Source organism: Protopterus annectens, chromosome 6.part1, assembly GCF_019279795.1.
Source record: "Protopterus annectens isolate FY-2018-M chromosome 6.part1, PAN1.0, whole genome shotgun sequence".
NCBI lineage: Eukaryota > Metazoa > Chordata > Ceratodontiformes > Protopteridae > Protopterus > Protopterus annectens.
In genome coordinates, this window is record NC_056738.1 from 120,761,550 (window position 1) to 120,787,879 (window position 26,330).

The window sequence follows — 26,330 nt, forward strand, 5'->3', positions numbered from 1 at the left end:
ACAGCAGATAGTCACCTTCTTTTGGCAAGAGGCCAGAGACAGGGTTGTGTCACTTTCCTCTATATTCTGCCCTTATGCTTATCTTGGAGAATATATGGGATTGTTCTGACTACCTGAGGGGCAAAAAAGGACTGTCTAGAATGTTCCTGTTTTGGTTTCTATCTTAATGTACAGACAGGATGTGAGAGAGTTGCTGAAGGTATTTATATGCCTGCCATTCTTTATACTTCCCTCTGTAGCTCCACAGGGTTTCTGCTGTCTCTTGTCTTACTCACAATATATCTGCTGCCACTTTATGACAGGAGTCTGTCTAAAGAAATCTGGGCTAGATTTGCATTGTTAATGCTGATCTACAGATTTCATAATCACCTATTTCATAGTGATGCCAAACAAGAGGACAGATAAATGGCTAAATTCTAAGCTAAATAACTATTTGAATATCTATTTGATAGCGGGACAGGTACCTCTCGCAAGAAAATGACTGGTTTGTACTTTTATGACTGTTCTTTGATTGCCTTTTCAAGAACACAGTATGGGTAAAATCCTGGACTATAGCTTATCTGTGAAGGGCAAACTGTTGTGGTCATTCTGTCTTTCTTGTACCTCAAGGGCAACACTAGGATTAACCCCTTAACCCCTTAATGCTTCAAAAAGTCTTCACACTGTGATCCATAGCTTAATAATCACTAACTCATTTATTGCAAATGCGTTTTTCCTCAGGCTTCTGAAATTCAGATATCTCCAGCTGACATAAAATGTTGTCTCTAATGTGCTATCAGGGCAGCCTGAACTCAGAGTATGTCACCTGGTTTGGTTTGTAAAACTCTGACAACCACTTTACTAACTCATTACTTTAAGGTAATTTTTTTTTTTTTTTTGGCTATACATGCCAAACTATTTATATATTCGCAAAGCCTCCTGCATTCTTGCATTTTATCATGGCCACTCTGTTCACTCTGCAAGCTATAAACTGCTAGAAATTGAATTGGCATGGCTCGGACTGTTAGGATGCTGCATTCTGCCTTTGCATTGCCATTACTATGGACTTTACAGTTTCGTTTAGACGAATGCAGTCTTGTGTGAGCTCTTCTAATCAAGTCATAAAATTCACCTTTTGCTTTTGTACTTTAGTGACAGCTGAATTTCGAATGCTGAATTTGTAAGCTGAAATGGTTGTTTTGTATACAGCTAACTTTTTTCTTTTTCTTAACTGACTGTATTTTTGGATTCATTGCTGTTTTAAACTGTCCATTAACAGTTGAGAAGAGAAGGAAAATAAAAATGAATGAAAACGTATTTGTTAAACTATGTTTTAGTTTTAGATTTTGCATCTATATAAGCTGCAATTGCTCTGATATTATAGACAGCAGTTAAGGCTATGAACATCGGCACATAAATTATTTACATTATCTCCTGGTGTTTAAAATTCCAGCATCCAAACTTGTAGACTCATAAAGTATAACACGTATCTCTCACCATAGTTTACAAAATAAAGAACAGGATAGTTTCATCTCATCTTATTTCTGTGTCACCATATCATCTATTTAAAAACAAATGTGTTAAAACTTTTAATCAAAATATTTCTATTATGTTAAACATACTATTTTGCTCACTGTGCCTTTTCTTAAAAAATATATTTACTTTCCAGGGCGGAAACTTGGTTTCACCATTGATTCAGGAAAACTGTACAATGTATCTCTAGGACAAGGACAAGAAGCTGTTGCAGAGATAGCTATGGAAAAGGCATCAAAAGATGGCCATTGGGTCATCCTCCAAGTAAGTTTCTGCTGCATTTTACTGTATTGCCAAAGCTTCATACGCATTGCTTTTTGTAGAGTATCATATTATTAATGTATACATTACAAATAAAAATACACAAAGCCTGCATCAAAACAAAACTATAATGCTTAAATCTCACGTCACACAGTGCAGATGTTATTTAATCCCACAAGTATTCATTCACCTGGTCATATGACTTACATATGTTAAAGTTTATGGCAATCTCAATGATTCAGTTAAATTTAATCTAATACAAAGTTTCTAAAATTGTTACTTTTTCTGAATTATTTTTGAAAAAAAAAACAAGACAAAAATATGGTGCTTGCTATATAAGCTATTCTTGGATTATTATTCTGACATGTTTTGCTTTTAACAATAGAATAAGCAATGCATTATTAGTGCAGTATGCCTAAACTATTTTTGGATTGTTTTATATTCTGTCTGATATCTCCTGAATTTTTGTCTTTTTTTTTTTTTTTTTTTTCCAGAATATTCATCTTGTGGCTAAGTGGTTAGGTAGTCTAGAAAAACTGCTAGAGCTGTATGGCATGAAAAGTCATAAAGACTACAGAGTATTCATGAGTGCAGAACCAGCCCCTACTCCTCAGGAACATATAATTCCACAAGGAGTCCTGGAGAATTCTATCAAAATTACAAATGAAGCACCAACTGGAATGCTGGCTAATCTGCATGCTGCTTTAGATAATTTTGACCAGGTATCTTATTGCTGCATTTATCTTAGCAGTTTGGCACAGCAAATCAAATTACACTCACTGAACATCATGTTTTTTGGTTGTTTTCATTATCACAGCTGTGATACTGTGACTGTTATGTTGCAATTATATTGAACAACACTGCTAACATATTAACAAAATATAAAATAAACCATGTTTTTCTGCAGAATACACTGGATCAATGTTCACGTGAACAGGAGTTCAAAGCAATTCTCTTTTCCCTCTGCTATTTTCATGCTTGTGTTGCAGAACGCAGAAAGTTTGGACCTCAAGGCTGGAATAGAAAATATCCATTTAACAATGGAGATCTTACAATTTGTGTCAATGTTCTTTACAACTATCTAGAAGCTAATGCACAGGTACCACAGTTTTTTTCCACTACTTCTTTTATTTTTAGACTGCTCCACATTTGAAGTCAGTAGTAGTAGAGTATGCATGTTTCTTAAAGGACTTAGTAGGTATTTATTATTAAAAAGAAGCACAAAGTGGACTTTTTTATTGCAGGTATTTTGTTTCTGTTAAATGTAAATTGCAAGACCTATTTGTTCAATTTGTGATTGTGGAAGGTATTATTCTGTATATTAGCTACAACTTAAATATGCATTATTCTCAGCATTTAAAAGAACTGCAGACTAAAGTGGCTACAGAGCTAGCTTGCATTCTGAATGGAAGATCTTTAGCTGTTGTTTGACCATGTAGAACCACCGAGCTCACAACTAGTGTCCACATTTTGTGTGGGTATTTGTCAGGAGCCAGAGGCTGCATACTGCATGATTATTACACAATAACAAATTCCCAACAATAAGCGTGATCATCTAGCTCTAGTGCATTCTAACAAATGGGAAGTGTTAAACATCAACTACAACTAGGGCAGTAACATAGTTGTACTCACCAGAAATGTTGAGTTACTACCTTATTCCCAATTAAAAAAAGAAAATCAGCATTATTCTACAAATTCCTCAGGGCAAGGCTTGAAATAAAAGTTGAAACATACATGTCTGTTTCAGATTAATGTATGACAATCTCTGTCAAGGAAGGATATCAAGGACAAATAATGAATCTATGTAGTGATATATGTATATATGGGAGTCTACTTCAGAAGACTGAAAAAAACAAAAGACTGAATCCCAAAACACTGAAACCTCAAAATGCTGAAAATATTTTAATGCAGGGGGCAAGAGCCCCTGCACCCCTCGTGTGGGGGGCTGTGCCCCCACACTCCCTGCTAATTATATATACCAACTCTAAGATTGCACAACAGTGGAAAAGGGTCAAATTCCATCCTTCAGTATTTTGAGTTTTCAGTATTTTGGGATTCAGTCTTGGTTTTTCAATCTTCTGAAGTAGACCCATATATGTATATATTACAAGGTGTTTAGCACTGAAAGCTACTGCTGGCTTTCTCATATTCTGCTGCTGTTAAAGTTATGATTAACAACTCAGTTACAAACCAGTTAGTAACAAAGTCTGCACAAAAGCTCTTAGGATTTGTGTTGTGCTTCACACTGAAATGTTGTACTACCTGTTACCTGCTTGCAGCCCGTCAAACAGAGTTTTGTTCTTATAAAAATGGCAGCTGTCACAATAACTTGGATCAGTGGGTGTTTTTGTGTGTCAGTATAATAACTGCAAATATTTCTAATATAGGTCCAAACACAATATTTTAATCATGAAAACAGAGGCATTTGGATGCAACACTTAACAGAAATTTTAGACAGTGCATTCAAGTTCCAGCCCATGTACATTAGCTTATGCTATCCTGATTCCTTTTACAGGGCTGAACCGAAGCACAGCAACTTTAATGCTTCAACATAGTTAGGAATGTTATAAGCCAAACACAGCATCATGCCTTACTTCGACCTTTTTTTTTTTTTTTGAGGCAGAAATTGTCACAATCTGTTTTAATGTAACTGTTGTAGGGACAAATAAATGTTCTGTCTTGTGATCTTATCAGCAAAGAATGAAACTGCCTTTTTAAAAGAGAACTAAAATTGCTTTTGTATAATCACATATTACTTTCAAATGCAGCACTATAAAGTTAGTAATGAATTATCTTTAAGCTTATTCCTTACATACAATCTTTAATATTTTTATTTAATCCTCAATGAATGTCAGATTCCATGGGAAGATCTCCGCTACCTCTTTGGTGAGATTATGTATGGTGGTCACATCACTGATGACTGGGATAGGAGACTATGCCGCACTTATCTAGAAGAGTACATGCAGCCCAATCAGGTAATTAACCACAATTGCTTTCTTTTATGTTTCCAGGCTTAGAGCGCCACCTGGTGGAATTTACAGAGAATAAATAATATTTTCTTTCTCTAGCACAGGAATCTGAAACTTACAGAATCTGGGCCTCATACAGCTCTCAAACCAGCATAAATCTAGGAGAAGGAGACTACCACATTGCATTTTACTGTCACTGAGTACCTTTCCTTTTATTTTGGCACTCAAATGAATATGCTAGTCCTCCTCATACAGCCTTTATGATTGATTGAGTTAGAGAACCCTGCATGTGCTCTATTTTTGGGTAATTGTTCATTCATTTATCAATGATAGATAATTTTTGTTACTATGTAAAGTGGAAATTATATTCCAAATATCCCACATCTGTGCACTTCTCAGATTTTAAAGAGTACTTTTGTGGTGGGAGTTACTCTAAACAGTGAATGCTTGTGTGATTGGTTTCTGTGGGGATAAACTAAGGTTTTAGAAAAACCCATTGTTATGTTGCCTCTGTAAATCTGTTTGATTAATTCAAGGTACAACCCCCCCCCCCACCAAAAAAAAAATACCAAAATAAAAATATTGTAGAAAAGCAAAGGGAAAAAAAACAGCTGATACTATAATACAGGTGCTGTAATGATTTAATAATCAATTAATACCAATTAAGATTTTTTTGCTGAAACTGAAGTCTAAACTGACAAGCAAGTGAATGCAAAATATTAACAACTTGGCTGTACAGTGTGTAAAGCACAACTCTGCTGTCACTGATTTCTTACACTCGATCTGTTTTAAATGGCACCAAAAATTGTAATGACACTCAGAACGTAGCCATACTAATTAGCTAGTGTCTCTGAAATTGCTGTAAGAATACAGCACATTTATTTGCTCCATTTATAAAATGGAGAAGGTTAATCTTGCATGTCTTGTATATCTGAGAGCATTTCTGTCATTCACTTAAAGCTTGGCTCTTGCTTCACATTTGCCTTTTTTTTTTTTTTTTTTTTTTTTTTTAAAGAAAAGACATAACTAACTTACTTAACTGACCAGAACACAATGGTGTGTCTGACGGCAGCAGAGATCTTGCATACAAATTATTGCTCTTGGTAATTTCCGAATTTAAATATAGACTAACAAAATATACATTTTCTTATGTGCATGTTACTTGTAAATAAAGAATATAAATTTTGATATTATAATAGATTGAATATGAACAGGCAATTATAATCTAAAGTGTACACTGTTGAAAGATAAAAAAATACTTAAATGTTTTGTTAATTTACTACTTTGTAGAAATGGTTTTGCAAGTAGTACTAGTTTTGTAACTTGTGCTGTGATGTTTTTAGCTTAATTTTCATGGCTGACTATCTTACTTTTTAAAATGGGACACTTAACATCATTCTATTGGAAAAAAATAATGTGTCTTTCCAGCCAAGCAATCAACATATTTTTTTCATTGTAAGCATTATATATGTTTATTAATGGAGGCAGTTGATATAGTCAAATACATATATATATATATATATATATATATATATATATATCCACAGTGTATTTACTTATCCTATTAAAAGGTCTACCCCTTTTCACAAAGAAGTCGGCCATAAGACAAATGTCATTAATTGTTTCTACTTCTATTAATTGTTGTTGTACAGTTACTTTCTGCCCTGTTTTTGATATGTACAGCTTACAGACTTTCTGTTCTATTTTCTTCTTCTTTGTGAATTATTTCACCTGGACAGCACCTGATCAGTTTGCACCCCAGTAAACAAACTTAAACTAAAAATAAATAAAAGGTATAGGCAGATTATTATGCTGGTGTCAGTTTTTAATGAACAAACCTCAGCTCTCAGTCTGATGTACACAGATGATATCTACCTACTTAACTCAGCCAACCATACCAGTGAATTACAAAGAAAATTGCAAAAGAATTTTCCAGCTGTAATTGAACAGATAAATTAAAATAACTTATTAATGACACCAATTATACATTTATGGTTTCAGTACATCAAAAAAAATTAAGAATTGCTGCCCCATACTTACAGAGGATACTCATAATAATTTAATTTTCAAGTCTTTGAGCATAAATATCATAGCATCCTTATGGATTCTACACTTTCTTTTAAACCTCACGCACACACACACACACACACACACACACACACACACACACACACACACACACACACACACACACACACACACACACACACACACACACACTAGCTGAAGTCTTCATAAAACTGAAACTGTTTTACATAATTTCTAGTCATCTTTCAGTAGAAGCAATGAAAGCTCTTGTCAGAAATGTCTTACTGCCAAAATTAGATTATGCTTTGCCAATAACTGCCTTGCATTCCTCATGGTATACCTTTTTACTGTAAAAAAATAGAAATGGGCTCTGTCATTTTATTTTTCTTACTGATCCCCAAACTCATTATTGCAATGACATTCAGAAAGCTAGCTGGCTACTTATAACAGGGGATGGGGCAACAGGCAACACAAATATTTGCTACCTTCTTAAATAAGTTAGTCAAATAATGTATTTGTCCTTCTCTGTCCTCAAAACGTATTGTGAGAGCAGAGTCCTATAGTTGTACATCTAACAACAATGAAAACTTCGCCTTTACTAGGCAACCCTTGGGAAAATAATTGGTAAAAAGGCCTTCTATAAAATATATCAAGATTGTTGGAGCCATCTTCCTGTAGATGTACATTCCTAGTTTTCCTGCTAACTCTTCAGAGGTTCTAGCTAGGGTTACCACCTGTCCCTCTTTGCAAGGGACAGTCCCACTTTGGGGAATTGTGTCCTGCAAAAAAAAAAAACTAAAAAATGGCAAATGTGCTGAGATTTTAAGACAAAATATATTTCTTACATTTTCTTTAATAGTAGCATGAAACAGTTATTTTGTATCTGGAACACATAAATATTATATGAAATAGCATAAACAACTCAAATGCAACAAAAATAAGCTTTTATTTTGGCAAAAAATTAAAGTTCAGTCCTTTGCACTGGCTGTGGGTATGTTTTGTCCTGCAAAATCTCATGTTTCTAAAAAATGTCCAACTTTGGGCATTCGAAAAGGTGGCAACCCTAGTTCTAGCTCAAGTTCAAAGACTACCACCTCTCTGAATACTTTTCCCTAGAAATTATGGGAGAATGTTTCAGACTTGTCTGTGGATCTGATTGCCAGGCAATCTGTACAGAAATACTAGAGTAAGTGAGGCAGAGAGAATGTATAAGGGCAAGTTATCAAATAAGGCTAAAGATTGTGCTTGTAGCCTTCATTCTAGGAGCTAATATGATCATTTTACTCTTGTAACTGCAAACATGCACGCATTTTAGAGATGCTGGATAAAAAATTAGCCTTAGTAAAAGATCATTAACTCAAGTCTGTGCACATTTGGGAAGACCACAGTATCAGTATAATAAACATTATTTGGAACCTCTTAGGGACAAATCCTAACTGAGTTTTGTTTGATTATAATCCTTTATAATTTAGACCTTGTGTTTCAGCTTACTTTGAGCTTCTCTCTTGTTTAAGGTACTTAACTGAATTATTTTGCACTGACACTGTATGCAAATTTCTTTGGCATGTAACTAATAATCCTGTATTATCTATATGTTAATTTATATTCAATTTGCTTAATTTAATCTGCATTCTGAGAGGCAAATTTTGAGCACAGGTCATAGCTGGAACAGACAGATAATGAAACAAAATAAATATATCCATATATAAATCACAACAGAGTTGAACATTAAAGAATGGAAAAGCAAGCTCATTTCCAGACAGCTTTGAACTGATTACCTAGATTTTAAATGCAGCAATAGTTTGCTCAGGCAAGAGCTGGTGTCCTGTATAAAGATACAGATGGTGTTGGCAGACTCAAAACACGTAATGTATACCTATGTGTCATGCATTTGTGTTTTCCTAGTAGTTGAGATCACCAGTGGATTTTCTTCATAACTATGCCTTCTGAAGTAAATAGCTGGTTTCTAATCTTTCTCTTTCACACTCTTTTCTCCCTCTCCCTCCCTCTCTCTCACTAAAAGATCTACAATTTGCTAAAAATATTAGTGACTAGTTCAGTATTTCCCTACTTAGTATGCATAAGACTTTTAAAAGGTCATGGTTCTAATAACCCAATATATTCACATGTTGCCATAGTAAAATTACTTGCATGTTTGCAGTTACAAGAGTAAAATGATCATATTAGCTCCTAGAATTAAGGCTACAAGCACAATCTTTAGCCTAGTTTGATAACTTGCCCTTATACATTCTCTCTGCCTCACTTACTGTAGTATTTCTGTACAGATTGCTGGCAATCAGATCCAGACAAGTCTGAAACATTCTCCCATAATTTCTGGGGAAAATGGTGAGGTGTGTGTCCATTTACATAAAGGAAAAATACTGCCCATTAACTTTGAGCCTTCATTGTTGCATAAAACATTTTCTAAACTACTGCTTGCACTCAGCTTTTAAGAGGCCTTTTTGTATGTAAATAATATTACTAAAAAAAACAATCGGTCTTACTTGTAATAAAACACCTCTACAGAGATGGCTTTCTATGTATGTGTGTGTGTGTGTGTGTGTGTGTGTGTGTGTGTGTATACACACACACATATATATATATATATATATATACACACACACAGACAGATATAGTCATATTTTATACATACACACACACACACAATTATATATGTATATATATATATATATAAAATACATATGTGTATGTATATATATATATATATATATATATATATATATATATATATATATATATATATATATATATATATATATACAGATATAGTTATATTTTATACACACACACACATATATATATATATATATATATATATATATATATATATATATATATATACATATAAATAGATATAGATATATAGATATATATAATACATGTGTGAGCATGTGTATACATAAACATACACATGCATGTGCCTACATACACACACACACACACACACACACACACACACACACACACACACACACACACACACACACACACACACGTGCTGTAAATATCTGTGTATAGATACCAGTCATACAGTTTTACAAAGCACAGCTTATTAAACATGACTTCTATTGTACCAACAAGATGAATGCAAAATTTCCCTACCTCAGTTATGGGATATTATGAATGCTGCCAATTTATTATCTTAGTTAAGCAGATGCATGTGGGATTGGGGTTGGATTTGGATATTCTGACCTTTCAGAAGAAATGTTAAGAGATTATAAATATTATCAACACTGGTCACTGGAAAGTTTAGTGCTCAGTGTACCCCTGGTATAAACCCAAGCACGTGTACATGCACATGTGTGTTTGTGTTGTACCAGTGTCTGTGTGTACACATGCATGTACAAGCGTGTATCTCCATGTGAACACACACATGCGTGCGTGCATATATTTTGTAAACAGTACGTTAGTTTGCATACAACATAGCAGTTTTCATTTGACAAATCATACTATAATATATATGGAATACTTTCAGGTTATTTGAAGCTCTGCTTAAACAAGGCAGGATTGTTTATTGTCTTTGTGAAAACTCAAGTTATAGAACTCGGAACAGTAAATATGATAGACTCATATTTAAATGTTTTTATAGTTTGGGAGAAGATTGTCCTTAGCTCCTGGATTTCTGATCCCTTCAAATCTTGATTATGATGGTTACCATAAGTACATTGATGAAGAGTTACCTCCTGAGACTCCAGTCCATTATGGCCTACATCCCAATGCAGAGATCGAATTCCTAACTGTGACTTCAGATAACTTATTGCACATGTTGCTGGAGCTGCAGCCAAGGGATTCCTTAACTGGTGAAGGGACAACACAGACTGTTGAGGAAAAGGTGAGTCAAATCCTTCTCTGTGGTTAAGTTAATAGTTTGAAAATCATATATTGTTAATACTATGACAACTGAGTCCTAGAAGCAGTTTGTTTTAAAAGGACATAATTCCAGAATACAGAAAATTAATTAAGGAAGTGCATGTATCTTCACTTAAACCCCCAGCCGCTGCCCTGTTTTGGTTCCCATCTATGTGATCATAATTTAAGCATGTCATTTGACCGAATCCTTTCTCATGACTATAGTGATCTTAAATAACCATTTAGACTGTAGGGCTTTGTTCATTTCCTTGTGTGTAATTCTTCATTTGTAAGTCATAACAGCAACAAATGTGTGTTTTTGCTAACATTTACATTGCTCCAATATGTCACACAGCTCTGATACATAAAAATGCTGTTGTTTTTTATCTTAGTGTTCCTCTTATCCTTAGTCTGAATTGTCATGTAGTCATTTTCAGCACATCTGAAGTGTGTATATATGAGTTGCTGTTCACTCCAAATTAACAATGAATTTATTAAAATGTTGTGCCCTCACCAGGGAGGATGACTATTGTGAAACATGTGTCCTTCCTCTCTCTCTGGAGGAACAGTGCACTTCAGCTGTGTAAAATACTTGTATACATTTAAGTTTCCTCACTGTGGCTCCTAAGAATAGACTGCGGTGGTGGTGCTGAGGTAGCGTTGTCACCTCACAGTAAGACATTGTCCTGTTCGATTCTCAGCTAAAGCGTCTTCTGTGTGGAGACATGCGTGAATGGGCATACCTTCATTGAAGGTTGTGCGTCAGAGCTGGCAACTCGGTACGTAAAAATCTACTGCCAATCATTAGCAGACCGGAGTTCCGCTGTGGCGACCCCGAACCGGGAAAAGCCGAAAGATACAACAACTGTGGCTCCTAAGAATACACTTACATTTCTTTTCTCTAGTTGGAAGCAGTGTCTGTTGTAACCAGATGTAATCATATAAATCATTATATCAACACCATTTGGGAAGCTGTCATGTACAGTTTAGGGCACTAGGACATTATTCTACTGGGTGAGCCCCTTAGTCTACTAAAAGGTGCATATAACTAGGCTTTTTGTGGTCCCTGTGATCCCTTGCCTAATATTGTTCTTCCTGTCCTCACACCTGGTGATTCCTGTGACAAGCAGTATCTGTGCAGGTATATTATCAAGGCTTTTATTGTAATTGTATTTATGAGCTCAGCTGTATACCAGTGCTTATGAGACTATGTTTACTTTAGTATATGCCTCATAAATTTACTGTCTTATCTCTCAATCCTACAGTCCTCTTCCATTCTGTATAAAAACTTACAAGCTTACATATCTCATTTCAGATTTCCAAGTACAATTCAGTATAATGTCCCTTTCATCCTACTTTTTTTTACTAACATCAACATGTCAACGAGTATATTAAAGTACAGAAGAAGCATGCATTTATCACACATTTCAAATATAAATAGTTGCTGACATCCTTTCAGAATGATAGAATTCTGCCAGTGCACTTCCATTAATGCATTAAGTTCGTTTTTCTCTGTTAGAATAAAATGTATTTGACTCCTGCCTTGTACACTGCTGCACAGCTGGTTGTTTTAAATCTCCATGTTTGAGCACTATTACTAAGCTATACCAGCTATGCGGCACTATCTGAGCTAGCTTAGAAATGCCATAATTAATATGATGAAGGAAGACCATTGGAAAAAAAAGAACAAAATAACCTTTATTGATATGTACTGCACAGCATATAAAATGCTTAAAAGAAATGCATTAGAAGGCTTTTCTGCATGATTGGCAACTGCCTTTTTAAAACATATTTGCAGAGTTGCTATGACAAAATAAGAAATAGCTATAGAAACACTTACATTTATTAATTATGAAACAGTAACATTTACTATTTTAAGGACTCATTTTATTATATAGTAAATTGTGTAAGTCATTAGCTTACTATATCTTTTGTCAAGGTAAAAACTGTGCTGGATGATATACTTGAAAAGCTGCCAGAAGAATATAATATGTCGGATATTACTTCAAAGACAGCAGAACGATCCCCTTATATTTTAGTCTGCTTTCAAGAATGTGAAAGGATGAACATTTTAACAAATGAAATCCGACGTTCCCTCAAGGAGCTTGATTTGGGACTGAAGGTAAAACATGTCGACTAAATTACTTTTTTATTTGCATGTTGCATAACTGATCATTGAAAAAAAAATTAAATATATATCGTTTTGTACATTTAAGCCTCTGCATTATATTTAGCATTCAAGTGGCTTCTTGTACCATGTTTTGCAATGTGTTGAACATTCCTATCAGCAATTTTGATTTCTCATTCATGTAGTATAGTGTTATATTGGAATGGCAAACCAAGCTGTGAGAATGTATGCTTACAACAATCAACTGTGAAATAGGAGATAACAGGCTTGATTTCAATTACAGCTGCTCAGTCACTATCTGATCTTCATCAAGTTTTACCCATGCTCGCAACCCTCCCAGCAGTAGCATTTTATAGAGAAGGTCCCTCATGAAAAGCATGCAGTGTTCCTTACCTTACATTGCAGGATAAATACAACTATGTGTGATTATTGTCATATTCTGCTCTTGCTAAGCATAAGAGAAGGTCCCTCATGAAAAGCATGCAGTGGTCCTTACCTTGCATTGCAGGATAAATACAACTATGTGTGATTATTGTCATATTCTGCTCTTGCTAAGCATAAGAGAAGGTCCCTCATGAAAAGCATGCAGTGTTCCTTACCTTGCATTCCAGGAGAAATACAACTATATGTAATTATGCCACATTCTGCTGATTATATCAAATTCTGGCTAAGCATAAGACTGAAGATACATTACTGGCCAAACATCAAGGAAATCTGCATTTTCTGAATTTTATTGTGTTGATCTTGACATTTTTGAATGCTTTCAGAATATTAAAAGTGAGAGGTGGTCAACAGCTTTGACAATGGGGTGAGTTTTGTTGTTGCTCTTTTATTGATTCTTTAAAGAGAACAAGTACACTAGCTTGTCTTGTGTGACTGTCACTTTCAAATTAACTAAACCCCTGTGTGTTAAGAGAATATGACATATCCTGAATAACAGCATTATTCTTTCTTTCTTGCTTCGGAAGGTACTGATTTACTGAAAAACATAATGAAATATAATGTAATACAATATAATTATAATATAATATTAGTACAGAGCATATGAACATATGCATGCATTGCATATAATTTATGTGTAGCAGGTAAGGTTAATAAGTTCATAAGTTTGCAAGCTATGTCTTCCAGAAATGAAAGCAAGTTAGATAAAACACCACCAATTAAAAAGGTACCAATGGAAAACAAAGACACAAGTAGCAGAAAACCAGTAGATCAACAGCAATCCTAGTGAATGCAAATGCTCTGAAGCCAATTTGCTGAAATTAATTACAGCGAACATCAGAGTGAGTCTTTTTTTTTTTTTTTTTGCAGGGGCAATCCCCATCCATCCCCAGACCTGCTATGAGGGTATAACCCATACATTCCCAGACTTATATATAATTACTCCAAGATCACACAACAGTGAAGAAGGGAGAAAACTGCAGGTCATTTCTGCAAACCTGACATTGAGTTCCTGCATTTCCTTATTTTGCAGCCACTCTATTGACAGGTTCCCTCACTTGTCACCTTTTGCACCTTTACTTTCTAGGCTTACCCACTTACTGCTATAAAAAGTGGTGACATTATGTCGTAATTTCTCATTTCCCTTTTCTCCTGCAGCTGCCTGTACTTGACGCCTTTCCTGTAATTCAGTGCCCCTACTTCCATTACTGTCTTAGTTATCAGCTACATACTAGTAGTCAGCTATATCTCTTTTTCCAGGAACAGTGTCTTGAAATGAGCATGGTATTTTAGATGTGATCTTGCTATTGCCCCGAATAACAGAAAGGATAGATGTGAGAGTGTTCAATCTCGCCTTTGTTCTTACACATGGGTTCGGAGCCGATCCTCGGCTCCGTGCCGGCCGACTGCAAGCTCTGCATCGAGAACAAGCTCGAGGACATCTAATACCCACAATCCCCTCTGCCTTTACCTCAGATCTAGTTTGCCGCTGCTGCATTCGCATCGTTGGAGGCTAGCTCGAGCATCTTCAGATAAGATTTAACTTTCTTTTTGTTAAATTTTAGGAGAACTTGTTCAAAATTACTTGTTAGTGTATTTAGTGTATGGTGTGTGTGTAGAGAGAAATTCTCGGTACCGTTAACTTAGTTTAACTTCTTTTAACTGGTATAGAGTTTTTCGGGGCCTACCACCCCTACTTGGATTAGACAACCGGACTGACATTTTTACCGGATTTTACCTTTTTTTCTCTGGATTGACTGTTACTGGACTTGACTTTTTTTCTCTTACTACAAAATGTCTGAGAAAATGAAATCTGGATTTAAACGTTGCCAGTGTGGCCAAAAAAATGTCGGTCACTGACAACCACAGTTCCTGTGTCTACTGCCTTGGCCCTCTCCACTTACAAGAGGACTGTTCAATTTGTCACTCTTTTAGTGGGAGGGTCATGACAGATAGGCGCAGGAAACTGATGGACAGAGGGTTATTGAAACCTTCTTTCCAGGAGGCTCTGGATGCTTCAGACCAGGCATCCAAATCCTCGAAGGAATCGAAGACGTCGGAGCCCAAGTCATCGGCTCCGAGCTCTTCGGCAAAGTTAGATCACCGGTTCCACAGACTTCGGGCCGAGTGTTCAACTGTTGGCAGTTTCGAGCCTCGAGTCTTGGAACCGGTGACGGAGCTCCCTCCACCGACTCTCTTGAGGTCGGCTCCGTCTTCGATCCCTTCGACTCGTTCTTCCAGGCCCCTCTCCGACACCGATGTGGACCATGTGGTGCAGAAATTGATGGAGAATACGGCCTTATCCAAGCTTATCTCGGTCTCCTCTCAGTTGATGTCGAGACTTGAAAGCCTTCCACTATCTCCATCTGTTCCTCCTCCGAGACCTATCCAGTCTTCGGAGCCGGAAGAAGCTGAACTGATGATTGTGGAGCCCTCGGTGCCAGAACCGTCTTTTCTCGGTCGGCACCGTTCACCTCGACTCCATCCGATCCGGTACTGGAGTCTCGGGCGAAGATCCATCCTTGGTTCCGGGACCGAGAGTCGGACTGATGTTTCGGTTCCGACACTCCCTCTCGGAGCCTCGGCGCGGATCGACTCGGTTCCGTCCTCGGGGTCGGTGCCTTCGGTTCCTGTTTCGGGGATTCTTCCCATTTCGTGGGAACCGGGAGATACCTCAACTCGGGACCCGGGGGCCTTCGACCTCATGAGGAAGGTGTTGTCTACCCAGACAACCACATCAGCAGGAACAGCTTCTCCTCCCCATAAAGGACCGTTATCTTCCTCTGCACCAACGGCCACATCCAAGCGTCGAGCACCGGTGTCTCAGCCACCCCTGGAGGGTGCCCCCTCTTCCTCGGAGGCTTCTTCGGATGTTCCCCCCGAAGAGGTCCCTAGGAAAAGATTGTGTAAGAGGAGACACTTAGATTCTCCACAGGAATCTTTAACATCCGATACTGACTTGGATGAGTCAGAAGGGTCCCCAAAGTCACCTACGGAAGATGTCTCCTTTTCTGACATCTTGGAGATCCTTAAGCAGAGAGGTGATTGGCAGTCCCTCCCCCCTTCTGAGGATGAGTCAGTTCTGCTGAAGGCATTTGGTGCTCGCCCTTCCTCCTCCTGGGTCACTCCGCCCTTCGATGAGTTAATGGAGTTGATTGCTCGAAGGGCGTGGGAGACACCTGACACGGTGGAACCAGTCCCTAGGAAGCCTAATAAGTACATTACGGCACCACAGGACAAGGCTTACCTCACCAAAGGAGTTCCAGTAGACACCATGGTGGTGGCAGCGGCCACGAAAAAGGAGATGTCGGAGTCTTCCTCATCTGTCCATCCGCCTAACAGAGATTCTAGGACCATGGACAGATACGGGAAGCGCATTTTCAGTTCAGCGGCTTTCTCTATGCGTTCCCTGAACTATTTGACTCATTTTACACGCTTACAGAGGGATCTAGTCAAAGAGTTGGGAGATACCCTCCAGGGTACTACAGATGCTGCTGTTTCAGAGAAAGTTACAGCACATCTCAACACCCTTACATCCATTGTAAACTCGTCCATGAGGCTGATATCATACGCAGCCGAGGGATCGAGTAGGGCAGCGGCTTCAGCGATTGCTCTTCGTAGGCAATCCTGGATGCGCTTATGTTCGTTTGTGGAAGCCTTCAAGTCTTCCTTTACTAACGCCCCATTTGATGGAGCCACACTTTTTGGCCCTAAAGTAAAGGAGACCCTTACCCGGTGTGAACAGGAGGGAAAGACTCTGTCTGCTGTCGGAGTCCGTTCTTCCACCCTTCCAGACCGAACTCCAAAGGGCAACGTGGTGGGAAAATGTGGTTTCGAAAACCCCAAGGATCTTTCCCAAACACACAGGGTGATGCCCCCTCTAGAGGCAGGGGGGGGGCAGAGGTGGAAGACGCCGCCCTGGCGGCAGAGGGGGTCCGCAAAACCAAGGTGACAGGGATAACCTCCCTGGCAAACCTTTTCAGCACTCCTGAGAGGAGGCCCGACTGTCCTGCTCTGGAGGCAGTCGGGGGTCGCTTAGCTTTATACCCTCAGGCCTGGCAAAACCTTTCTTCAGACAATTGGGTAAAAAGCGTTGTTACCAGAGGTTACAAAATCCCATTTCTATCCACCCCCATTCCAAAGAGAAAACTCCCAGATGTACCACCCCATCTGCGAGAGCCAGCAGCTACAGAAATTTCAAAGCTGCTAGGAAAGAGAGTCATCCAACCAGTCCCAGCGGACCAAATAGGATTCAGAACTTACTCAAGGTTCTTTTTAGTTCCAAAGAAAACAGGGGACTGGAGGCCGATTCTGGACCTAAGCCATCTCAACACCTTTGTCAAGAAGGAAAAGTTCCGAATGGTCACGCTTCAATCGATCCTTCCATTCTTACAGAAGGACGACTGGATGTGCTCAATAGATCTGAAGGACGCATACTACCACATCAAAATGGCCAGGGCGTCCAGGGATCATTTGCGCTTCCGGCTGGGAGCCAGTCACTATCAGTTTCGAGCCCTGCCCTTTGGTCTGACCACAGCCCCAGGGTCTTCACCAAATGCATGGCAGTGGTAGCGTCTCATCTGAGGCCTAGGATTCCAGGTGTTTCCATATCTGGACGACTGGCTCCTGTCTGCCACCACCAGGCGTCAACTGATACAGGCCAGGGATTACACCCTACAACTTTGTACACACCTTGGAATTTCAGTAAATTTCAAAAATCTTTACTACAGCCATCACAGCATATCTTATTCATAGGAGCGGAATTAGATACGCACCATTTAGTTCTAAGACTTCCTACAGAAAGAATAGTAGCACTTCAAATCAACATTTCTCTTCTGCTGTCGTCCAGAAAGTCCCCGGCAAAACTTGTTCTAAAAGTCTTGGGTCTCATGGCAGCTTCTCTCGTTGCGATACCATTGGGAAGACTGCACATGAGAGTGCTACAATGGCTTCTGTTTGCACAATGGTCATTCCAACAACTTCCACTGACTCACGAAATATTGATAACGAAAACATGCAAATCACACCTAATGTGGTGGTTACAGACTTGCAACCTATCCAGCGGAAGACCATTTGTGCTACCCGCACCGTCAGCGACGATAACCACGGACGCTTCCCTGATAGGGTGGGGGGGCATCTTTCAGGGACAGACAGTCCAAGGCGAATGGACCAATCTGGAGTACAATCTGCACATCAATGTTCTGGAGTTGAGGGCAGTGTTTTGGCGTTGCAACACTTTGCTCCCCTTCTTCCTCCAGGGACCATTGCAGTTCAGACAGACAACATGTCCGTAGTCTGGTACATAAACAAGCAAGGGGAACCAGGTCTTACCAACTATGCAGAGAGGCCATGAGAATTTGGCAATGGGCGGAGTCCACCGGTCGCTTTCTGATCGCAACGCACATCCCGGGGTCATCCAACGTCATAGCCGACAGGCTGAGCAGGGCAATACTGTTGCCTCACGAGTGGTCCCTCAAACAGTCAGTTGCGAGAATGATTTTTTGCAAATGGGGCCAGCCTACCTGCGATCTGTTTGCGTCTCCAATGAACGCCAAATGCAGGAGCTACTTTGCCCTATTACCCCCTCCAGGGGAAGTCCCCAGAGACACGCTGGTGCACGATTGGCCCCCGGGTCTCCTATATGCTTTTCCTCCTTTTCCCCTGATTGCAAAGTTTCTACAGAAAGCCAACAACCTTCAGAGGACTATTATCCTCATTGCTCCGTTCTGGCCTCGTCAAATTTGGTTCCCTTTTCTATTGCATCACCGCATTCGGGGACCTTGGATGCTGGACCCAGAGCCAGATCTACTGACTCACTCGTCAGGAGTTCCTCACCCATCTCTAGAATCTCTCCATCTGGCAGCTTGGCTGCTCCGCTTCCCTTTCTAGCCAGGTCGGTTCCCCTTACATCGGCGGTTCAAGATATTTTAGTGGCTTCTCATAAAGTTTCCACTACGAAGACTTACACCAGTAAGTGGAAACGTTTTGTCTTTTGGGCGGAGTCACATCATTTGGACCCTGTTATAGCTCCGTTAAACAAGATTTTAGAGTTCTTGACTGAACTATTTCATGAGGGAGCTTCCCCGGCTACTTTAAGAGTACAGTTAGCTGCCATTTCTAACTATCATGTAGAGGAATGTGGTGCGCCTATCATGGCTCACAGACTTTGTAAAGCTTTTTTAAAAGGTTCTTTTCATATCAGACCACCAGTCAGAAGTCCGACATCACCGTGGAATTTGAACCTGTTACTCTCTAAATTGATGTTGCCACCCTTTGAACCAGCCTCAAGTTGCACATTGAAATTTTTGTCATGGAAAACTTTATTTCTAGTGGCCATTACATCTGCTAGACGAGTGTCTGAGCTTCAGGCCCTTTCTGTCAAACATCCTTATTTAATATTTCATTCTGACAGAGTATCCCTACGCACTAATCCATCCTTTCTCCCCAAAGTTTGCTCTTCTAGTAATATTAATCAGTCCATTGAATTACCCACCTTCTTTAAGAACCACTCTAACAAACTGGAGTATATGTTGCACAAACTGGATGTCCATAGACAACTCAGATTTTATTTGGATAGAACAAAAGATCACAGGAAATCTGATCAACTATTTGTAGCTTTTGCTGACAGCAGAAAGGGTCTTGCAGTTACAAAACGAACTCTTTCTAAATGGCTAGCTGACTGTATCACATATGTTTATGAGGCCTCTGATCAAACATTATCAGTCAAACCCAAAGGACATTCCACCAGATCAGTTTCTACATCTTTGGCTCACGCAGCTCGCTTACCACTAGACACTATTTGTGCGGCTGCTACTTGGGCTAAACCACATACATTTATCTCTCATTACAAAGTGGACAGGGTTTCTAGGGATAGGGCAACCTTTGGTTCCACTGTGCTCAGGAACGTTCTCCCTTGAGTTTCTCAGGATCATGGAGCTAGGGACGCTACCCATGTGTAAGAACAAAGGCGAGATTGAACACTCTCACATAAAGAAGTTATGTCCTTACCATAACGTTCCATGTGGAGTGTTCATCTCGCCTTGGTTATTACACTCCCACCCTTAGGAAGAACGTTCAATTTGGTGCCTGGTCTGGAGTATTCTCCTTCTGCTGTTGCATTATTAGTGTTACTATCATACCCTTGGTATGTTTGTATATATGTACATCTATGTATATAGTTAGCATGTGTGTGTGCTTTTATGTCTGGTTTGCTTGCAAACTAGATCTGAGGTAAAGGCAGAGGGGGATTGTGGGTATTAGATGTCCTCGAGCTTCTTCTCGATGCAGAGCTTGCAGTCGGCCGGCACGGAGCCGAGGATCGGCTCCGAACCCATGTGTAATAACCAAGGCGAGATGAACACTCCACATGGAATGTTATGGTAAGGACATAACTTCTTTTTTCTGCATCTCTAGGGTTTTGTCCCCACGAATGTGATTGTCTTTGCCAACATACTTTTATATGTTAAGGTATGACTTCACATGGGAAATTGCATCATTCTGCAATAGACATGGACTGGTAGCTATCTTCTTACTTTGCAAACTGCAGTATGTCCTTTCAGAGTCTGTACTTAAGCCTTTCAACCCCCAGAGGCTATAATTACCCTTCTAATCTATATACCATCACTAAATAGGTAGCTATTATTTTGCATCCCTAGCTTGGTTTTAGAAGTGAATGTTTTAATTCAGCCAATTTTAGCACTAGATCCTATAGTACCTACTGATTATTGTCACATTTTGTAGCCTTCCAACTGCCATCTTTTGTTGCTGCCAGTTAACCCAGTTGACACTCCTAAACTTTCCCCACAATGAAGCATGTTGTCAGACATCTTGTTATGTTAAGTTATACATTTTCTGCCAGGTGCTGTTGTTTTCCTGAGTATAACTCAGTTAACTACTGGATTCAATTACATTGACAAGGCACATGTTGCATGATCCCATTCTGGTATCCTTTATCTGGGCCATTAACATTCAGGAACCTCACAAATATACCCTACTTAGTGGTTTCCATGATTATTCATTGAACTGAAGTAATAAATCTGCATTTCCCCTCCCTTAACTGGGTTTTAGCCACTCTTCTTTTGCTCTGTACTATTCTCAGTCTGCAAAGAGATATAAGACATTTTTGTAAATGGTGTGTTAAGTATGTCTGTAAGTTATTTTATCACTGGGCAGGGTACCTGATCCAATGTTGTCTTTATTCATCTGATTCGACTAGTGGGTTGTCGGATCCACCTGGATCCAACCTCAGCACCTTATTCCAAAGCTTTGGATCCAAGAGCTGCGACTCCTCCCCTACCCACAATTCCCCTCTCCTGTCTGAATTACCTCAGATCTCATTTGCAACCTGACTAATCCAGACATGTGGATGGAAAGCTCCATCATTCTTCATAGGTGAAAACTTTCCTCCCCTTTTTCAAAATGTTTGATAGTTAGGATAGTATTAGGATACTAACTGTGTTTTTCTCAAGTTTTTTTCAGATAAATACTTGTTTGTGTGTGCTTCTATATTCTGATATGTATATATATATATATATATATATATATATATATATATATATATATATCTATATCTATATCTATATCTATAAATATATATATATATATATAGCTCTCTCTCTCTCTCTCTCTCTCTCTCTCTCTATATATATATATATATATATATATATATATATATATATATATATAGCCTTAAGAGTTAATTAGTAAGATAGTGTTCAGATAACTGCAGTTAACATTGATATATATACATATATATATATATATATATATATATATATATATATATATATATTTAAAGTGTTACAATTTTTCTGATGTCAACAGGTTTCAAAAAGTTTTCATTCTGTGGGCATAAAATACCCCCTCAAGACCCACACTCACAGTGTGTCTACTGTTTGGAGCCTTCCTACTTAGAGGATTTGTGCTCCATCTGTGTTGTATTTGGCACCGGCGCCCTTCGGGGAAAAGAGAAAAACTAATATTGAAAGACCTTCCCCTGCAGACAGTGTCCAAAATGTCTTTGAAACTGAAGACACCCATTCAAAAAAAAAAGAGATAAGGAACCGTTGAGGTCAAAGGAAAAAGACAGTGACAAGGATACTGATAAAGCTAAGAAAAAATATAAAGAAAAAAGATCCAAGGATCACTTAGAAGAATCCAAGAAAAGGTCCCACCACCCTACAGCTATTGAGAGTCTAGAACATAGTCTCGAGATAGTCGGATTCAACTATTATTATGATCCAGATTCCTTCACCAAAGACATCCTTTACACCAGGGTCTGCTAGCCCCAGGCTTCATTCACTTACTAAAAAATAACAGGTTTGCTTCCCTAGCCTTGTCCTCTAGCTCTGGACAATCTGCTAGAAGCCTCACCAAATTTGATGTCAACCAGATGATGAGGAAGTTTTTGAGGACTAAGATTCAGCTGGGAGTCCTTCTGGCTCCATCCTCAAGGACAGGGCCAGAGTCAGCTCTTTCCAGCCCAACTGTTCTGCTTCCTACCCCATCTCCATTCTTGGAGCCAGTGTTTGTCAGATCCACTTTTCCCATGGTACCAGCTTCAGAGTTGATAGTCCTGGAGGCTTTGGCTTTAACATCTTTCCTCATTCACTCGAGTCTGATGCACTCAGCTTACTCTCCCTCTCCATCTATCTATCTATCTATCTATCTATCTATCTATCTATCTATCTATCTATCTATCTATCAATCTGTCTATCTATCTATCGCTCTCCTGTGAGCTGACAGACCTTGTCAGACCACCACTGTTCTTGCATCTCTTGACAGACCCTCTCTCCAAATCCGACCAGCCCCATGGTACTCACCTTGGCTGCTGAGGGGAAGATCTGTACTCATCTGGACTTCTGAGGAGGGGACTTGGTCTCCGGTGTGCACCTGGAATTTCAGGAAAAGGGACATAGGGCCCTGCAGTGGATACCCCCTGCCCTGATGGGACCTCTCCTAGGCAGGATGCTCTCTAACTCATGCTTCCTTCCAGGCTTCAATCTGGACAGAGGTGCCATTGTCAGACTCTCCTCACATGGGCAGAAGCTCTCCTGGCCCAGCTGCTCTCTGACTCATGCTCATTTCCAGACTTCTGTTGGGGTGGACCCACTCTGCGCTGCTGTTTTGACCTAGCCAAGAGCTCTTCTCCCCATGTGAAGTTGACTGTCAGGGTCCTTCATGTTTCCACATCTGTTTTTAGCTGCCTAATAATATAGGATTACACATGTTTCTATCCCTCTTGGAAGACCTTCCCTCTGATTCTGACAGGCCCTAAGGGGCATGTCCACTCCTATCTGGACTTCTGCTTCCCCCAAATTACCAATCCAGAGTCTGTTAGGGGACTTTGTACTTTTTCAGGACTATTGCCCTGAGGTCAGGGGCCTGCACTTGCTCTGTCTTTTTCCTGTGGGCTGTAAAACCCTGTCAGACTGACCCTGCTCATGTGTCTAGAGGGGGCACAGATGGACACCCCTCACCCAGGCAGGAACTGTCCTCCCGTCCCAGCCACCTTCTGCCTCGATCTCTGTTCCAGACTTTTGTTTGGAGGGCCATGGCCAAACAAGCCTCACATGGGCAGGAGGCCATCTGGCCCAGCTGCTCTCTGCCTCGTGCTCCCTTCCTGACTTTCACCAGGGCAGACCCCTTCTGAACCACCATTTCAAACCAGCTGAGACCTCTCCTTCTGGACTTCCTCACCCCTTGAATTACCAATCCAGAGCTTCATGTGGGACTTTGTACTTTTCTGGAACTGGCATCCATAGGCTCACTCTCTCTCTCTTTCTCCCACAGACTTCTAGACTGTGTCACATCGACCCTGCTCTTTGGTATGGGGCACAGCTGGAAGCTTCTCATGTAAGGCAGGAGCTCTCCCAGGCTGTCTGTTTTCTGCCCTGTGCTCCCTTCCAGACTTCCATCCGTGATGCCATGGCTAGATGCCCCTCACCTGGTACGATCTTTTCTGGCTGCTCTCTGCCTCACCCTCCATTCCTGACTTCCATGCAGTTGGGGGCATGGCTGCATGCTCCTTATCTGGGCAGCAGCTCTCCCTGGCTGGATATTGTCTACCTTCTGCTCCCATTCACATTTTCACCTGGGAGGAGACCTGGCTGCAAGCTCCTCACTCACACAGGAGGTCTCCTGGGATAGCTGCTGTCTGTCTCACACTCCCCTCCAGACTTCCATCAGGGCAAATCCCAACTGAGCCTCCACTTCAACCCAGCCAAGAGTTCTCTTTCTCCTGCTGTGGCCCCCTGTCAGAGTCCCTCATGCTTTGGCATCTTCTGCAGGCTGCCTAATTATGTTGGATCATTCTTATGCCTTGTCGCTCAGGGGAACTTCCCTCTGATCCTACCTAGTCTTATGGAACTCTTCTCAGCTTCATGGCCTCAGATGCACTCTCATCCATGACTCTCATCAGATCAGTGCTTTCCTAGAAACATGCAGTACATCAAGCCTCCTGGCTCCAGGGTGGTGTTGTTTGCAGGGTGGTACCCCCATCATGCTGGGTGAAAAGTGGCTGACCAAGCAAAGGACCCAATCCAGCCCAGAGTCTGAGAAGGTCCAATGAAACTATCTCCACAGTGCTGGAGGACCAGATCGGCTCCCCAGGGTGGGTCCAAGATGCTCAAATGACCCTATATTTGTGTTGCTGGGGGCCAGATCTGAGACCTAGCTCCTTTCACAAGGATGGATGAGTCAACCGCCAACCCTCAGTCCAGGATGTTCCAGTGACCATACCTGCATGGTGCTGAGGATGGGTGAGACCAGATCCGATACCAAGCACCCTGAGGCAGCATCCAACCCATCTGCACAGACAGCTGTGACCCCCCCCCACCCGGCCCTGGATCTGAGATGCTCAGAGGCCATCCCTAACCCCCGGAGAGCTGACTTGCTCTCCCAGGAGCTCTCTGTCCCTGGTCAAGGGATCACCTGCATGTCACCACAGATGACTCTTACCTTGGTCCTTTGATACTTGACCCCATACCAACCTAGACAGATTTCAGTCATCTGGACCGCTGTACTGGAGAGGTGACGGGGTTGACTGTGGGACCTCAGCCTGCACCAGATATCACATTGTTGGGGAGAGCACAGCTGGTTCCTCAGCACTGTGCCTCAGATGGAATTGCCCACTGTCATTGATCAAAGTGTTGCTGGGTATCTGAACCAGTGGGTGGTGACAAGGGAGTAATGGCAAATGGGTGTCCAAGGATGGGACCACCCTCCCCATGAGGGTTCAGAGCCAGTCCTTCTACCTGTGACAAAATCTTGGCTTGAGGGCTGACTTCAATAGATGACAGCTTTTTACTGCTCTGCTAAGTATGAAACCCTGACCCAGAATCAGGTCATCTTCAAATAATTTAGCACCCACTTCCCTATAAATGTGCGTTGCACTGCTGGAGAGAAATGGCCCCCTTCTGTCCATGCTGAAACCTTCTAATGAGCAGCACTCCTCACAAACCTTGCAACCAGCTATCCCTGACCAAGTGGAGATCGACAGCACTGCAGTATTGTTGTGTTTAGGCAGGATTCTGACTTAGAGGCAATCAGTCATAATACCACAGATGGTAGCTTTGCTCCATTGACTCTTCTGCCAAACATATACACCAAAAGTCTGACTCTGAACCTGGGTTTCTCTCATACTGAACAGGATTACTGTTACAACAGCACATGATCAGTAGGGTAAAACTAACCTGTCTCATGATGGTCTAACCACAGCTTATGTTCTCTATTAGAACAATCTAATCCTTGGTGAATTCTGCTTCACTGTGATAGGAAGAGCCAACATTGAAGAATCAAAAAGCGACATCACTATGAACACTTAGCTGCCACAAGCCAGTTATCCATGTGGCAACTTTTCTGACACCTCCTGCTTACAACCCAAAAAGCCAGAAAGATCATGAAGCCATACTTTCGCAGTCTGTATTAATACTGAAAATCAAGATCAAATGATCTTTTATCTCTCTGCTCCATTGGAGGTTTCTGTCCTCCCTGAGCTTGCCATAGGACAACTGCATTATTCTTTGACAGGTGTACTGCCCCACTCAAATTCTTCACCTGACACTGTCCCCAGAATGGGTTGCTCCCAGACATCAGGGTTCTTTGAGCCAGAAATGAGAGCC

At 40.4% G+C, this 26,330-nt stretch overlaps 1 protein-coding gene across 1 annotated transcript in view; it reads left to right on the forward strand.

Annotated features, from left to right (window-relative positions):
- Positions 1-26,330, forward strand: part of LOC122805262 (dynein axonemal heavy chain 11-like) — a 4,596,980-nt gene that overhangs the window by 3,966,884 nt on the left and 603,766 nt on the right. The window contains exons 70-75 of the mRNA XM_044075350.1: positions 1,649-1,776; positions 2,268-2,495; positions 2,681-2,872; positions 4,629-4,748; positions 10,381-10,623; positions 12,580-12,762. Of these exons, the coding sequence (XP_043931285.1) occupies positions 1,649-1,776; positions 2,268-2,495; positions 2,681-2,872; positions 4,629-4,748; positions 10,381-10,623; positions 12,580-12,762 (1,094 nt within the window). The remainder of the gene's footprint in view (positions 1-1,648; positions 1,777-2,267; positions 2,496-2,680; positions 2,873-4,628; positions 4,749-10,380; positions 10,624-12,579; positions 12,763-26,330) is intronic.